Source organism: Rhipicephalus sanguineus, chromosome 8, assembly GCF_013339695.2.
Source record: "Rhipicephalus sanguineus isolate Rsan-2018 chromosome 8, BIME_Rsan_1.4, whole genome shotgun sequence".
NCBI classification, from domain to species: domain Eukaryota; kingdom Metazoa; phylum Arthropoda; class Arachnida; order Ixodida; family Ixodidae; genus Rhipicephalus; species Rhipicephalus sanguineus.
The window spans coordinates 99,370,141-99,386,430 of NC_051183.1; the positions used below are offsets into that span (position 1 = coordinate 99,370,141).

Here is a 16,290-nt window from a genome sequence, read left to right on the forward strand (position 1 = left end):
ATGAGCGCACTACTGGAGGCGCTCCCAGCGAAATTGCCTGCAGAGTTTTCGTTGCATATTATGACATTTGTTGGCACTTACCAGCCTTTATATTTCACAGTGATACATTCCTTCTCTCTCTCGTCCTCTTGAGTGTAGTTTGGCGCGCAAGCGGAGCTCATCCGCAGTCGAAGCGGCACTCATGTAATTTGAGCGCCCGCAGCATCGAGCGGCCGCTACTGCGGGTTTGTCAAGCGGCTGATCGCGAGACAAAGCTTGCTTAACCATGACACCTGGCTGCGCATTTGTTGGTGTGGAGCTACTGATTTGTGATTATGTCACGCACAAGTATTTTGAACAAATTATATCCGAGTTCCAGCACATAACGAACGACGCGGCCGCTAGGCTGACTTGGTCACATTTGACGCATTATAACTTGTTAGCAACCAAAATAATGCAACGTTTTTTTATGCAGAATGATAGATGACGTCCTTGACTTCAATCAGAGCGATTTTTAAAAAAAATTAAAAATGGCCTTTTTGAGAAAACTGTCTTCAAAGTTCGGCGTTTTTGGTAAATCACTTACGTTTGAGCCCAATTATCGAGTAAAGTGGAGCGTGATAAAACCACGAAAATTATTTTAAAAGAGAGCGAAAGTATCAAAGTTAATATATACTGATTTTGATTATCCTCACTTTAACTTGTTTGCAGCAATAAATTCCTCAAATATAGGTATTTTGTGCGATTTGCCAAGTTTGTGATTTTTTTCTTCAAAAGTGCTTAGACAAGCAAAAAAATAATAAACTCGTGAGATTGTATTTAACTTGTTCTTCGAGGGGAATAAATATTGTGACCGAGAAGTGCACCGTTTTTTCACAAGGCGCGCTCGAAAGTCAGAAATCGCGAAATTAGCGACACAGACAGACAGACAATGAACTTTATTTGATCCTGAGGAGCTTTCGCGGGAACCCCTATCGGGGACCCGCGGAAGCCGCTGGCCGCGTCCAAGTCGGGGCTGGGACACCGTGATGTTCCGCCCTTTCTTGGGCCCTCTGGATTGCCTGGATTTGTGCCTGGAGCGATGGGCTCCGGAGTGCCTCTTCCCAGTCGGCTTCGCTGGATAGAGGGCCGTTAGGTAACGCGGGGCATTGCCAAAGCATGTGCGGTAAGGAACAATAACTCTCATTACAGTCCGGACAGCTTGAGTCAACGTCTGTGGAGATACGACTGAGAAAGCCGCGCGAGGGGAACGAGCCCGTCTGGAGCATTCTAAGTGTAATTGACTGAGACCTATCTAATTTCGGGTGAGGAAGAGGATAGGCCCTTCTACTAAGCCGATAGTGAGAGGTGATTTCATGAAACGTAAGAAGCGGATCGTTATGCTGGATTTCATCCTGACCCCATAAAGCATCCATGCCGCCGCGGCGCGTTAGATCTCGCGCACGGTCATGGGCAAGCTCGTTGAGGTTAGGTACGTGCTGATGAACGTCCGCACCCATATGGGCGGGAAACCAAGAGATGAAGTGAGTGCCAGGGTCTGTTCTTTTTTCTAGAATGGAGGCAGCCTCTCGCGCTAGGTTACCCGATTCAAAAGCTTTGATGGCCGCTCGTGAGTCTGTGAACACGTTGGTGCGCGAGCGGTCGGTCATGGCCAGGGCTATGGCGACCTGTTCTGCAACTGCGCTCGTAGCTAACCTGACCGAGGCTGAGGAGCGTAATTCCCCGTTGCCGTCAATGACTGCCAGCGCGAATGTGCTAGACTGGCCGTACTGAGCCGCATCGGCAAAGACAGTCGACTCTCGATTCTCGGCGGCGTTCTGTAATATCGCCCGTGCTCGGGCTTTTCGCCTCCCTACATTGTATTGCGGGTGCATATTCCGAGGGCTGACCACAAAGGTTTCCCGGACCTCCCTGGATAAGGTGATTTCCCGTTCAGCAAGCATTCTGGGAGCCATGCCAGCCTCGTCTAGGATGCGTTTCCCTGCCCTAGTTGACGACAGCCTGACCACCTGGGCGGTGACCTGCGCTTCGATCACTTCATCAATGTCGTTGTGCATGCCGAGTTGTCTTAATTTGTCAGAGCATGTGGTTACTGGTAACCCCAGTACCTTTTTGATGCTCTTACGGATGAGAGTGTTTAGCTTATTTTTTTCTGTTCTAGTCCAGTTAAGGGCCGATGCCACATAATTAATGTGGCTCATTAGGAAGGCATGATGGATCCGAAGTAGGTTGGCTTCACCTAGTCCCTTTCTGCGTCCTGATACTCTAGCAACAAGTCTCAGCATGCTTTCGGTTTTGGCCGTGATGTGCGTGAGAGTTTTGGCGTTACATCCTCTCGCGTCAATCAGTAGTCCTAGGATTCTAATTGAATCTACTCGTGGAATGCGCTGTCCATTTCTTGCAAAAAGGGCGATGGGAATTTGATCCAGGTGTGGAAGTCTCCTAACGCCTTGTCTGGCCGGCCTGTACAGTAACAGTTCTGATTTCTTTGGAGAGAGTTGGAGGGCTGTGCCTTCTAGGTAGGACTCCGTTTCGTCTAGGGCTGATTGCAGCGCGTTTTCTACTTCTGCGAGTGATCCTCCCGAGCACCAGATCGTGATATCGTCCGCGTAAAGCGAGTGGCCTATATTGGGCAGGGTTCTGAGCCTCTCCGATAAGCCCTTCATGACTATATTGAATAACAAGGGGGAGATGACCGCGCCTTGCCAGGATGGATCCGCACCTCGCACATCTCTCGGAAGCCAAAGCGAAATTAGCGAAAAAGTGTTTTTTGCGGCCGAAATTTGTATATTTTTTTTCAGGCGAACAATTTTTTTTTCGCAAAATTAACTTCGATACCATTGTTCTGGGTGTAATGACTAGACCTACAGCAAATTTAATCAAAATCGGGAATGGTGACCGGGACCTCGTGTTCGATCTTATCTGGACACACCCAGCTTCGAATTTAAAATTTAAAGGACACCGACCAATAAAGAAATAAGAAAAAGCCGGCAGATCCCACGCATTGTGGGAATCGATGTAATGCGAAGCAGCCAGCAAAGAGCTGCATACATGGTCTTGTATGTCATTGAGGAAAATGCGTGTCATGGTTTTCATGTTAACTCCTATTATTTATGTTCGTCACACAGTAACGTCGCGCAATACCAACTTGGGGGTCGATCAACCTAGAGAAACAGCCACCAGCGCGCCATGAGCGTGGCACGTAAGTCATGCTGTACATGACATGCGTGTCATGATTTTCATGATAACTGGTGTTATTTATGTTCGTCACACGGTCACGTCCCAAGATACCAATTTTGGTGTATATCAATCTAGCGAAACGGCCGCCAGCGCCCCATGAGCGTGGCACGTAAGTCATGCTGTACATGACATGCGTGTCATGATTTTCATGATAACTCGTGTTATTTATGTTCGTCACACGGTCACGTCGCAAGATACCAATTTTGGTGTATATCAATCTAGCGAAACGGCCGCCAGCGCCCCATGAGCGTGGCACGTAAGTCATGCTGTACATGACATGCGTGTCATGATTTTCATGATAAGTCGTGTTATTTATGTTCGTCACACGGTCACGTCACAAAATACCAATTTTGGTGTATATCAATCTAGCGAAACGGCCGCCAGCGCCCCATGAGCGTGGCACGTAAGTCATGCTGTACATGACATGCGTGTCATGATTTTCATGATAACTCGTGTTATTTATGTTCGTCACACAGTCACGTCACAAGATACCAATTTTGGTGTATATCAAGCTAGCGAAACGGCCGCCAGCGCACCATGAGCGTAGAATGTAAATAATGCTGTACATGACATGCGTGTCATGATTTTCATGATAACTCGTGTTATTTATGTTCGTCACACGGTCACGTCGCAAGATACCAATTTTGGTGTATATCAATCTAGCGAAACGGCCGCCAGCGCCCCATGAGCGTGGCACGTAAGTCATTCTGTACATGACATGCGTGTCATGATTTTCATGATAACTCGTGTTATTTATGTTCGTCACACGGTCACGTCACAAAATACCAATTTTGGTGTATATCAATCTAGCGAAACGGCCGCCAGCGCCCCATGAGCGTGGCACGTAAGTCATGCTGTACATGACACGCGTGTCATGATTTTCATGATAACTCGTGTTATTTATGTTCGTCAGACGGTCACGTCGGAAGAGACCAATATTGGTGTATATCAAGCTAGCGAAACGGCCGCCAGCGCCCCATGAGTGTGGCACGTAAGTCATGCTGTACATGACATGCGTGTCATGATTTTCATGATAAGTCGTGTTATTTATGTTCGTCACACGGTCACGTCACAAAATACCAATTTTGGTGTATATCAAGCTAGCGAAACGGCCGCCAGCGCACCATGAGCGTAGAATGTAAATAATGCTGTACATGACATGCGTGTCATGATTTTCATGATAACTCGTGTTATTTATGTTCGTCACACGGTCACGTCACAAAATGCCAATTTTGGTGTATATCTAGCGAAACGGCCGCCAGCGCCCCATGAGCGTGGCACGTAAGTCATGCTGTACATGACACGCGTGTCATGATTTTCATGATAACTCGTGTTATTTATGTTCGTCAGACGGTCACGTCGGAAGAGACCAATTTTGGTGTATATCAAGCTAGCGAAACGGCCGCCAGCGCACCATGAGCGTAGAATGTAAATCATGCTGTACATGACATTCGTGTCATGATTTTCATGTTATGACTTGTCATTTATGTTCGTCATACAGTCATGTTACGCCATACCAATTTTGGTGCACATTCGATTAACCAAGCGACCAGGAGAGCACAAAGTCGTAGGCGGCTAGATAGCTAGATAGATACGGTCAAAGTCGCAGAAGTTCGCTAAGAAATGCTTCGCATTTAAAAAGGCGTTTCGGCTCGGAGCTTTGATTACAATGACAGCGAGGACGTGTGGAGCGATGTTTATGAAGGGTTTAAATGCGACGTAAGCAGCGGGCGTACATATGAGAGAGGGATTCGTCATTTCGGTTCAAAGTATGATCGGTCATTTGCACCATTGTGGATTTCATCGGTCGTGTTTTTCTGCGTGCTGTTTACGCAATATCACGTAATGACGAGGATGCAGTCACACCCATAAGCCGCGCTATGCGTGTAATACCCATTGCTCAGCATTTCATAAGAACTCACAGCACAGCGATCACCCATACCGACTCCAAGGGTTCTCAACAGCGCTCGGTTCGCGAATACTCATCATCGCAATATGGGTATGACACTCCGGCTCCCCGGCCGTGGTCAACCCGACACGGAGTGAGTTTCGTGACCTCAACGGCAGAAATACCCAAGGTAATGCAAGTGGGACGGGTAAATTAATATAAAGTATTGCAGTAACCACAAAAGAAAAAACGTGATCACCGAGACTGTACGGTTTGTTTTTTCTCGAGACGTCAGCCTTTATGTCAAAAACTGAAGTGGAAGGGTATCATAACGCACAAACATAAAAAAAAACACGAATAATCGCAATGCTGTTGGCGACGACGAGCTGCAGTCGGAACGAAGAGGACGAGGAGGCAGGAAAGGACATAACGCCGCAGGTGAAAAGGGGGGATCTAACTGAACGTATTAATTGAAGCCCCTGGTAACTTTGCCTGGTTAATTTGTGGCATTATTGTAAGAAACTCTATGATTTGTAGCGTCTTCATTCACTTCTCCGCTTTTCACAGCATAGCCATGCATGCACACTGAAAAAAAAACAAAAAAAAAAACGAGAAATGCTTTGCACGGAAAGATTTCGCATCGGGCAAACAAAACTTTTTTTCCAGAATGGGCAAGTCGACAACGTGTACGCATACATAGTCTCGTATAAATATATGGCTTTTATTCGGCTTCGGGATCTGAAAATTTTTGGCGACAGCCAATCCAAAGCCAGAGCGGCGCTGGCGCTCCTTTGGGGGAGCGCATCGGCGCATCGCAGTTGGCAGTCAATGCGAAGCGCGTTTATATTTTGCCATGTGTTAATCGCATTCCATCGCCTTGTAACACAAGGGGCAGGTTAAGGTAAGCCGCGCCTCCGCGTGCAATCAGATGGGCAACTCTTTAAAGCCACACATCCAAAATGCCGGCAAGACTGGGGTGTGTACGCTGCCCAACAGCAACCTCAAGGAGGTGAGTGGTAACGTCACTCGAATCGCACGATCCGAGTGTTTTTTATTGAGAAAGGCTTGCTCGCGATGCTTGAATGGGAAGCACGGTGCCATATATGGTTTAGAATAACAGAGAGCTGAGCTAGTTGGTACGTATTCGTGATAAAACTGGGCGTGCAAGCACGGACACAAGAGAGAAGTCAAGGCGATTGTGGTGCCGTCACTTGTCTCTTGTGTCCGTGTTTGCGCGCCCTGTCTTTTTAACATAAATACCCACCAACTATCGCAGCTCTCTGTTATTCTAAGCTCGGCGGTTGTTGTGTCTCGACTTCTCTCTTGTGTCTGTGTTCACAAGCCCTGGCTTTTAGCATGAGTGCCATAAGTGGGCGATGCGTCATTTGTCCTTCGTGTTTTGCAGTTCCCCAGGGAGCTGTACCTCATCGAGGGCGTACTGCGAACCCTCGACCTTTCGGGCAACAAACTGTCCTCGATCCCCGCGGCGATCAGCAAGTTCGAGCAACTGAAGCACCTGACGCTCACGAACAACCGTATCGGTAGGCGCCGTTGTGTCCTAGCCAGCCATGACGACTACACGCCGTTTATGTGTTTAGGGGTGTGCGAACATTTCGAATATCGAATCGAATACATGTCCGGGAGCCAGATTCTAACAATCATTCGTTCCTGATGCTCCGTTTGTGCTCTTAGTGCTTAAATTCTAAATACTAGACTGTGTGTATCATTTTTATATTAATTGTACAAACGGCTATTCAGTATTTGGAAAGTATTCGATTTACTTTCGATACAGCATGCATTGGCAAAGCTAGGGGGGCTCAACCCCTTCACCCCAAAATACTCAATTTTGCACACGTTATATACACACACGCAAATCAACACACTTGTGAACATACTTAAACTTGGTTGAACTTCCTGGAAAAAAATTATTGTCTATGCCCCGACAGCGTGTATTCGATTCGGTCTCAAAAATTACTGCGTTTGCACACCCCTAGACTTTTCTTAGAACGAATTGAATAGTGCCAGGAGAGAAGTGAGCACATTCTTTCCAAACAATGTGTTTTTTTTTTAATTAATGTCAAAACGTTTGCATTCCACTATTTGTCATTCTAGCGGTTCGCACAAATCCAGCAAAGTGTAGTACTTGGAAAGTTGGCAATAGGTCAAATCTCAAAGATAATGAAAGACAGTGACCTCAGCCTCAAAATAAAATTTCCCGCGGTTAACGCCCTGATTATTTCTGTGGTTACGGGCGTGAATTGTGGACCTTGTGGGAACGTAAAGGAAAGACAGCTATAGTTGGATACAGCCTAATAAGTCCAGAAGCCCCGCCCAGATGACCGAAGCATGACCGCAGATTGCCTACGCAACTGAAAAAAGTCCTGTTCATGAGCCGGACGGTGGAGTCACCTGCCATCCGGTTCATGACGTCTTACTTACTTGTTGGGGTTTAACGTCCCAAAACCACAATATTATTATGGGAGACACCATATTGGAGGGCTCCAAAAATTTCGACCACCTGGGGTTCTTTAACGTGCACCTAAATCAGTATACATGGCCCTCTAGCAAGCCACCATCGAAATGCGGTCGCCATGGCTGGAATTCGATCCTATGACTTTCGGGTGAGCGGTCAAGCACCATAACCACAAGATCACCGCGGCGGGTGAGTTCATGACGCCTGTCTAGAGAGCACGCCCGTTGGTGCAGGCTGATATTCATCTGCCTTTGAGAAGGAAATGCTGCAGCCTTCTAAAGCTGCATTTGACAGTAGGTCATTTTGAGCTGTCGTGCCAGCATACAGCTGTGGAAATTCTCTGGACTACAATTCATACCAGTATCTGAGTCATAAATCATATTAATCCGTAATGTTTATTCGAAGCAAGTGTTACGAAGGTAAATGTGTCTTACATAGGTAATATCACGAGGGCTGTCGTTTTGGCGGAGCAAAAATTAATGCCAGCCTAAGTGGTCAGGTGGTATTCTTCTGGCTAAAGGGGAACGTCTGGGGTGAGCTTAATGAACTTGTACTGAGTAGATTCAAGTGAAGTTCATACATGCATGCTGGTGCCAGGAGTCGTTACTGGCTTGATGAGATACCTGACAACAGCAGCACCAATGGAGCATCAGAGAACAAATGAGCAAACTCTCTCCATGCCCAGAACTCTGCAGAGGTTGCAAGTGGTTGTTTGGCTGCCAAGTTAACATAGCTTGCTGAACTATGTAAGCTCTTGTTCTATCCAAATTCCACGCCTGTGGAGATGAAGGTTCTCGTATGTTTGTGTCGATACTGCATCTATTAGGGTTGACATTCTGAAATATTCACGAAAGATTTCACAAATATTCGTAAGACAAACAGGACTTATTCCATTTAATATTAAAAAGTTCCGTGTATTCGCACACCCTTGTTTGTTTATGTTGTCTGGAAGTGCTTCCTCTTTCCCTCTTCCGTCGTTTTTTTATTTTTTCTTTAGCGTGTGATCTTGCGAGAGGTGTGGCCTTTGACCTGTCGCACTACCATACAGCTAGCTGTGGTGTTTTTGTTCCGTGTGCCCATCGCTGCATTAATTTCAACTTGTTTGTTTATTTATTTATTTATTTAGTAATACTGCAGCGAATACGTTGGCCCAAGCAGGAGAGGCATTACAGCAATAAAAAAAGAATATACAAACATGCGTAAACAGTGCTGCATGAAATGAACTTAATGCATAGAAAGAAGCAGGAATCTCACTTGGGCATCGCCAAAATTAACGAAAATGGTTTTTCAAAGCAACCATGAAATCATGTGACTCAAATACATGCGAAGGGAATTCCACTTGCTCACCGTTCGAGAGAAAAAACCGTACTTGTAAACATTTGTTCTAGCGAATACTGGTGCAGGCAAATATTCATGACTGTGTCTTGTTCTTCAATTTTGACGACGTCATTCGGTCATTTTGCTTCCCCGCACCCCTGACAGCGTTTCTCCCGGACAGCTTGTGTAAGCTGAAAAAGCTCGAGACGCTGAGCCTCGGGAGCAACCATCTGTCGCGGCTCCCCGAGACGCTGTCGCAACTCAGCAACCTCCGTAATGTCAACCTCAGCGACAACCGGCTCGCCGCGTTCCCGCACTGCTTCTGTGGCCTCAAACACCTCGACGTGCTCGACCTCTCGCGCAACCGGATATCTGAAGTGCCGGACTTTGTGGGCGACCTGCACGCCACGGAGCTCAACCTGAACCAGAACCAGGTGAGCCATAATTGAGGCACTGTTGGACTGCTGTGCTGTAGTGGTGCCATTTCGTATGTGAGCTGTGCCCATGTCAGGCCAATACAGCCCTTAGCTACTCTCAAAATAAAAGCGTTGTGCAAAAAAAAAAAAAAAAAGAAAAACAACAGGACAAGAAGGCGGGACGGCCGCCCGTCCCGTCTTCTTGTTCTGTTTTTTTTGCACTCTGCTTTTCTCTTAAGACACTGAACCAACTCGCCCAACAAAGCATTTCCTTAGCTACTCGTCTGGTTTTCTGTGTTGTTGTCTGTTGACAGAAAAACGTAAACTTAGTGAAGACAATGATAAACTAACGGCTTTTCTCCATTAATCAATGGTCAGAGCAATGGTCTGCCCACCTGCCGAATGGTATCGTCGATGAGTGAGCAAGCAAAAGGCATTGCTTTGAAGTAGCAGTCCCGGGCTGATTTGTTGGTGTTGGTCATGATCGGCTGCGACTACAGCAACAAAAATACATTCTACTGCAGTAAAAGTTAAGTTATAGTGAACCTCAGTAAGGGACCAGGAAAAGGACCTCTCCATCATCAGCCTGTAATCTGATCGCCACTCTACAAAAGTCTCAAGGAATGATTCTTTTTGATTTCTCACTTAGCAGGCAATGCTACAAAAATTAGACACACAGCACTGCTCGCGAATGCCACCTAAAGAATAGTGCATCATATCCTAACAAAACTTAACCATGCGTCATGTAATTTGATGTGAAGTCTCATACTTTCGTGTCATGTAATGTGACGTAATTATTGCATGGGAGATGTCTCGGACCTGAAGAACAGCGACGCATTTGTGTCTTGAGTGGCAGTTGCACTCATGATAGCAACATTAGAGTGTCATTCACTAGATGCACGAACAGTGTATCATGAGACATTGCGTTTGGCATTACATTTGAGACAGCATTATGCTTGGCATATTTAAACTAGGACAAGTTGTTCAAATAGCAGGCGAAGTGGTCATTCTGCTAAGTGTTCTAGATCAGGAAAACAACTGCACTGTTAACAGAACCTGAAGGAACGGGAAAAACATGTTCTACTTAACGGGAGGTTCGCTTACTGAGCAATGTGTATAGGGGTGCAGCAGCCAGATATACTAGACCAATAAAATTCAAAGCAGTTCCGTTTAACAGCAGTTCAGTTCAAGTGATATCTACATATAGAGATTCTACTGCACTTGCATAGATTTTGCAGCATTGCCTGTTAATTTTAGAGCGCGGCTGTCAGGCACCCATTCCTGCATTGAGTGTTGTGCTTTGTCCGTCGCAACCGAGAGAATGAACACAGCAAAAGATGAAGATGAATGCGGAGAGTATGGTGAAAGGGTGAGGAGGAAAGCAGAGTGCCGCACGGGACTGTGAGGTGGCACCATGGTATTTGCCATCTGCACTGCTGAAGAAGAGGCCGAAGTTTATCGCCACTGGGTGCCGAGGGCTCCACGAAATGAAAACGCGTTAAAACATAAATAAATAGAGGATTATCTTACATTTGGTTCATACTTCGGCTGAAATTTTGTATGAGGAAGTACGCTCAAACCTCATTATATAACAGTCACATCTGCCACTAGAATAAATTCGTTAAACATTTATTTTTAACACTGTATCTATTACAAGACTATTTTTCATTTAATTTGTTATAACTGATAATTCGTTATATCCATGTTCATTATATCGAGGTTTAAGTATCGTAATTATCAGTAAAATTTTAAGCAGAGCGTATATCTGCACAGTGGGTGAGCCCTCCTGTTTTTTTTTTTTTTCTATGTTCGCACACTGTGTTCCATGCTGTCATGAACCGAAACCAACTCACCCAAGCTTCTGCTTACTCTTGTATGCTCCTTTTTATAGACACATGATAGACACAGCGCCCTGTAGTTAGCCACTGGCCGACAATAGCCTTAACGTTTGCTGCACAGCACTGAATTGCTCAGACGAAGTGCACTTTGACTCGGAATGCCCGAGAAAGAGTCGCGACGGAGCTCTCTCTCTGTGCTGGGGTGCTCGCAGGTGTCCATGATCTCGGAGAGCATAGCCAACTGCCCGAGGCTGAAGGTGCTGCGACTGGAGGAGAACTGCCTGCAGATCAACTCCATCCCGACGCAGCTGCTGTCCAGCTCCAACGTCTCCCTGCTGGCGGTCGAGGGCAATCTCTTCGAGCTCAAGGACTTCCAGGAGAAGGAGGGCTACGAGACGGTGCGTGATGCAACTCGCCCTTGTGACACTCCTTAAGCAGTAGCACTCCATAAACGTGCATATGGAATTCATCACAGTGTAAGTGAACAGTGCAAAAATTGGACACTGCAAATACGTCCGGACGGCATGTTGCGATGTCGCCCTTGCCCCAAGCTGCACGCTGTTAACTGTAGGGGTCCTCTTGTGCAGTGGTTTATAGACGGGCTGATTAACGAAAATGACAAATGCAGTGAACATATGTAGCCAAAGCTAATAACTGAGCATACTGGTTGACGTTGGCGTGAAATTCAACTTCATTGCGTGCGTGAAAAAGTGAGGTCAACACAAAAACTTCCCGTAACTTTGGCCACTCTTTGTCTACAGTAGCTGACAGGTATGCAAGAGATGTGCAAATTTTTTTATTGGACTATTTTCTGTATAATTGTAAAAACACACGTTTTCGCACATAATTTGTGGCCTCGTTTTAATTGCACTTTACTGAATTTCAAGTAACTAAACTACATGTGGCTGTGATACACCTGAATTGAGTCAACGGACTTGTAACAAGGTACATATTTTGTTGACTTGTTCTTGCTCTGTAACAAAATTAAAATAACACTAAAGCGAGACGTTGAAATCAGTTTAAACCTGACAAATTATTCTTTGAAGGCTGTGTAAGTTGTTTTCCAATCATGTTTATTTATTATAAGAGGAATGAAGGTTAAATTTTGAGATTTTGCAGCATATCCTCAGCACCTGAATGTCCATGCGATGTCATGGATGTCAAAGTTCTTCTCTCGTATTCTCACCACATTGGCTTATTAAAATGTCCCATAACTGGGTATGTCATGTCTCTGGCTTCCTTAGAACACAATGTAAGTAATTTTTTACTGATAAAGAACTATATAGGCTCTAGCAGACGCTGTCAAGATCTACGGCGTCATTGCGAGTTGGTGCAGGAGCCTCGAAGCCAGCACTGCGGCCCGTGTTTTCTTTTTGTGCGTTTTCTGACCCACCAAGCACGTTCTCGCCATAGGGCTGGTGCTCTCGGTATTGTGGAAGGAAGGCTAATTTTACTAATGCCAGTGAAATCATTTTTTCCGTTCAAGTGTCTCTTTAGAGGGACACTAAGGCGAAAAAATGGGTTTTCTCGTATCAGTAAATTGCTTTTTCACAAAATCACCACACTTGCCACGAGAAGACACTTGGTAAGCAAAAAAAAAAAAACATGCCAAAAGAAAAAGCAGGTGGCGACGCCACCTTGAAATTCCCACACCAAACATCTCGAGGTCATAGATTTTGATGGCATCTACTGGGGCCTATGTAGCTCCTCACCAGTAAAAACGAAGTACTACCTCTGAGGGGACCATAGACTTAACATACCGAGTTTTAGGAAATTTTGTTGAGCGAATGTTGCCGAAACACGAAAAACACGCCTTGAAATCCATGACGTCACGTGGCAGTTTCGGTGCGAAACTTAAAAGTTAAACCTTCGATGGTGAAATTAACGAGATTAGAGTTCACAGAGTACAATTTATCAATCTAAACCAGTTCATTGCTTCAGTTTAGCATCCCTTTAATGTAGCATGTGACCCGCCACGGTGGTGGAGTGGTTATGGCATGCGACTGCCGACGCGAAGGTCGCGGGATCGAATCCCAGCTGCGGAGGCTTCGACGGAGGCAAAAATGTTTGAGGCCCGTATACTTAGATTTAGGTGCACGTTAAAGAACCCCAGGTGGTCGAAATTTCCAGAGCCCTCCACTACTGCGTCTCTCATAATCATATCGTGGTTTTGGGACGTTAAACCCCAAATGTTATTATTATTAATGTAGCATGTGACTTCTATTTTTGTAGTACATGGAACGTTACACTGCCACCAAGAAGAAGATGTTCTGAGACGTTGCGAGGCCCGGAACCTGCGCCATGTGGCCAAGGAACGAAGAGCACCCGATCAAGCCCACACTTCCCCCGAGACCCTTGCACACAAAGGACGACCGGGCAGTGCCGTGGGCAGAAAGGAAAAAAAAAATATCCGCCATCTGGGTAGCCACGCGCAGGAAGTAGTCATTCCAGGAGCATCGGAGGCACTGTCGAGAAAGAAGGCACCGCAAAATGTAGCCTAGACCCAAGCACGGCTCGCGTGTTGTGCAGGCAGCCGCCGAAGCTGTCACGCTTAAATCGCCTTATGAGTCGCACTGTTGCGGCTCGTCTATATTTATTAAACGTTGTATTATTGTAAATAACCGCACACCTCTTGGAGCTGTTGCGTGTTTATTCATCTCGGTTGTAGCAGAACTTGTATGAGGCGACAACCTAGAAATTCAGTGCGACCTCCACCAACAATACCACGGTGAAGTTGTCCTTTGCCTCTGTAAGAGTGGCGCTGCCCGCTGGAGTCCATTCTCAGCTAATTAATTAATGCTGGCTGTACTGAAATATAAAAGCTTGTCGCCTTTAGCTACTATATAATCTCTGGCTCAACACCGATCTCGGGATCTCCTTCAAAATTTGCCTGGACATTTCAACCTAAAATGAGTGACACAAAGATGGACCTCCACTGTAAAATGAACCATGTTTAACGTGCAAAAGCACTTGCCATCGTGCAAATGACTGAACGTAATTCTCTGGCACATCTACACATAAAGTTGAACCCACAAGCAACAAATTAGTATTGAGTAAGTGGGACATTTGTAAAATCCCAATTTTTTTATATTTAAACTATCTTATGTATGGAATTACCTTTGTATATACAACTCTTTTTTGAATCCCTTTCAGGTTTGATATGTCAGGGTTCAACTGTAGTGCAAATTCTCTGACTTGGACAGCAGTACCCTTGTCGTAGTCTTGGGCTGCGACTAGCTATCTAACTATAGGCGGACCCTATTTATAGTTGTTGGGTTGTCACCAACTTGTAGGCCTGAACGTAGCTTCTATTAGTGCGGAACATACGAGAAGTAGACGCGACACACAAAAAAAGAGACAGGTAGGCGCTAATCGGTAGACGGCTCCGGAGCTGTTTCAGTTGAAGCTGCCACAGCGACTCTGTTCTCTGGTCGACGAAGCGCGAGAACGCCTGGATCCTGCTTTTGGAACCCACGGGATCACTGGTGCACCGCAAACTTGTGGTCAGAACTTGCCGGTAAAGCCGCACTTGGCGGTACAGCTCAGACCATAGGATTTTGCAGATCCTAGACGAGTGTCCTGGCGACGGAACGAAGCCTCCCGAGAGGATGACAATTTCTTGCGGTATTATTTTGCGACGTGCACAGAAAGCAAGAGAGCGTGCTTTACACATGGTTTCCGCAAGTACCGAAACGATGGCATGAAGATCATGAAGTGCGTTGAAGAACGGGCCCGTTGAACAAGAAATGAAGTTCAGAAGTGTTGTAGTTCGGACGAGTTTGTCATCCATGAACTTAGCTTGTACTAGCACGGAACATACGAGAAGTAGACGTGACACACAAAAGCGCCTACCTGTGTCTTTTTTGTGTGTCATGTCTACTTGTATGTTCCGCACTAATATGAGCTAAGTTCGTGGATGACCAACTCGCCCGAACTACAACACTTGTAGGCCTGCTCAGTAGATGTGTGGTTTACTGTGCCACACGTACTAGTCCATGGTTGCCACTACAAAGCAGCCCTCCCTTCTTCGGTCCAAAATCGCAGCGCAGTGCTGTGGCTTTCGATGTGGTGCACATGACGTGCTGTCGCGGTGCACGAAACCTCTCGGTATACATCGATGAGGCAGTGCGGTGAAATACATGGTGTCACGCAGGTAACACTTGCAGAGTGATGCTTCGAGAACTTCAGGCACTTCCAGAGCATGTGAAATTGGTCCGCAGATTCACCAACAATGTTTCAAAACAGCCAGAAAACTGTTCAGTAGTACAAGACTCATTGTTCACCCGTGGGAGTTGTTTTGTCTCCTACATTATCAGATAACTGAGTTTTGACTAAGCTGATAGCACCTCTGTGCAAAATTTTAAAAAATAATAATGCACACTGCAGCAGCACTGTCTGAACTTTCTTGGAATAAATGGTGTGAACCACTGGTAAATCAAAATACCTGCTGCACGAGTTAATCTGGTCACATCCGTTTTGTATCAAAGGATTGAGTCACAATAAAAATGGGAATGCAAAACGACGAGCAACAAAGACGTGCGCCAAATTGCTCAGTAGTTTTATCACTGTAGGAACAACTGTAGACAACATTCTGACGCTGTATCACATACAGTACCAACAATGGGAGCAAAAGCCACGGACAGCAACCACAAAGAGGGTTCTTGTATGTGTTCAACTAAAAAGTATGTATGCGACCTCTCAAGATATAGTCGCTTATCAAAGCGAGACGACAATGGCTTGTTTCCTTACATCAACACGTCTTTGCCCGATTGAGACCTCTTCAGGCCAGACCTTGCTTTTTACGATAAGGATGAAGAGGTTTCTTTTTATTTAAAGGTATGTTTCACACCTACAAGCTGAGACACGAGTCTTTTGTGGTTGTTGTTTATGTTCTTAGCTCCCACTGCTGGAGCTATTTCTAGAAATAAAATAAGTGGTAGTTTGATGCCCATTCTGTCATACATTCACTACACATTTTCATTTTATTTTTCATTTTTATTATTACATTTGTCACTTTTATGCACCTTACTCCTTGAATTTTAAGTCATAATCCTTTATCGACTTCAAGATGGATGAGACTACAGCTCAAATGTTGTTGGGCCAACAGCCTAAGATAGTAGAGGCCCCTAAATCCATACA

The 16,290-nt window shown here is 45.6% G+C and overlaps 1 protein-coding gene across 1 annotated transcript; it reads left to right on the forward strand.

Annotated features, from left to right (window-relative positions):
* The first annotated feature begins 5,873 nt into the window (after positions 1 to 5,873).
* On the forward strand, positions 5,874 to 13,779 carry LOC119402249 (leucine-rich repeat-containing protein 57). The gene is made up of 5 exons (XM_037669381.2): positions 5,874 to 6,116; positions 6,513 to 6,648; positions 9,063 to 9,331; positions 11,364 to 11,549; positions 13,384 to 13,779. The coding sequence occupies exons 1-5, from the start codon at positions 6,036 to 6,038 to the stop codon at positions 13,423 to 13,425; spliced, it is 714 nt and encodes a 237-aa protein (XP_037525309.1). The 5' UTR covers positions 5,874 to 6,035; the 3' UTR covers positions 13,426 to 13,779.
* Positions 13,780 to 16,290: the final 2,511 nt, after the last annotated feature.

Bases quoted from the DNA above. Each gene is read 5' to 3' on its own strand.
- LOC119402249 (XM_037669381.2), top strand. From the start codon at position 6,036: ATGGGCAACTCTTTAAAGCCACACATCCAAAATGCCGGCAAGACTGGG. The intron at 9,332-11,363 runs GTGAGCCATAAT...GGGTGCTCGCAG, and splicing joins TCAACCTGAACCAGAACCAG to GTGTCCATGATCTCGGAGAG. The intron at 11,550-13,383 runs GTGCGTGATGCA...CTATTTTTGTAG, and splicing joins AGAAGGAGGGCTACGAGACG to TACATGGAACGTTACACTGC.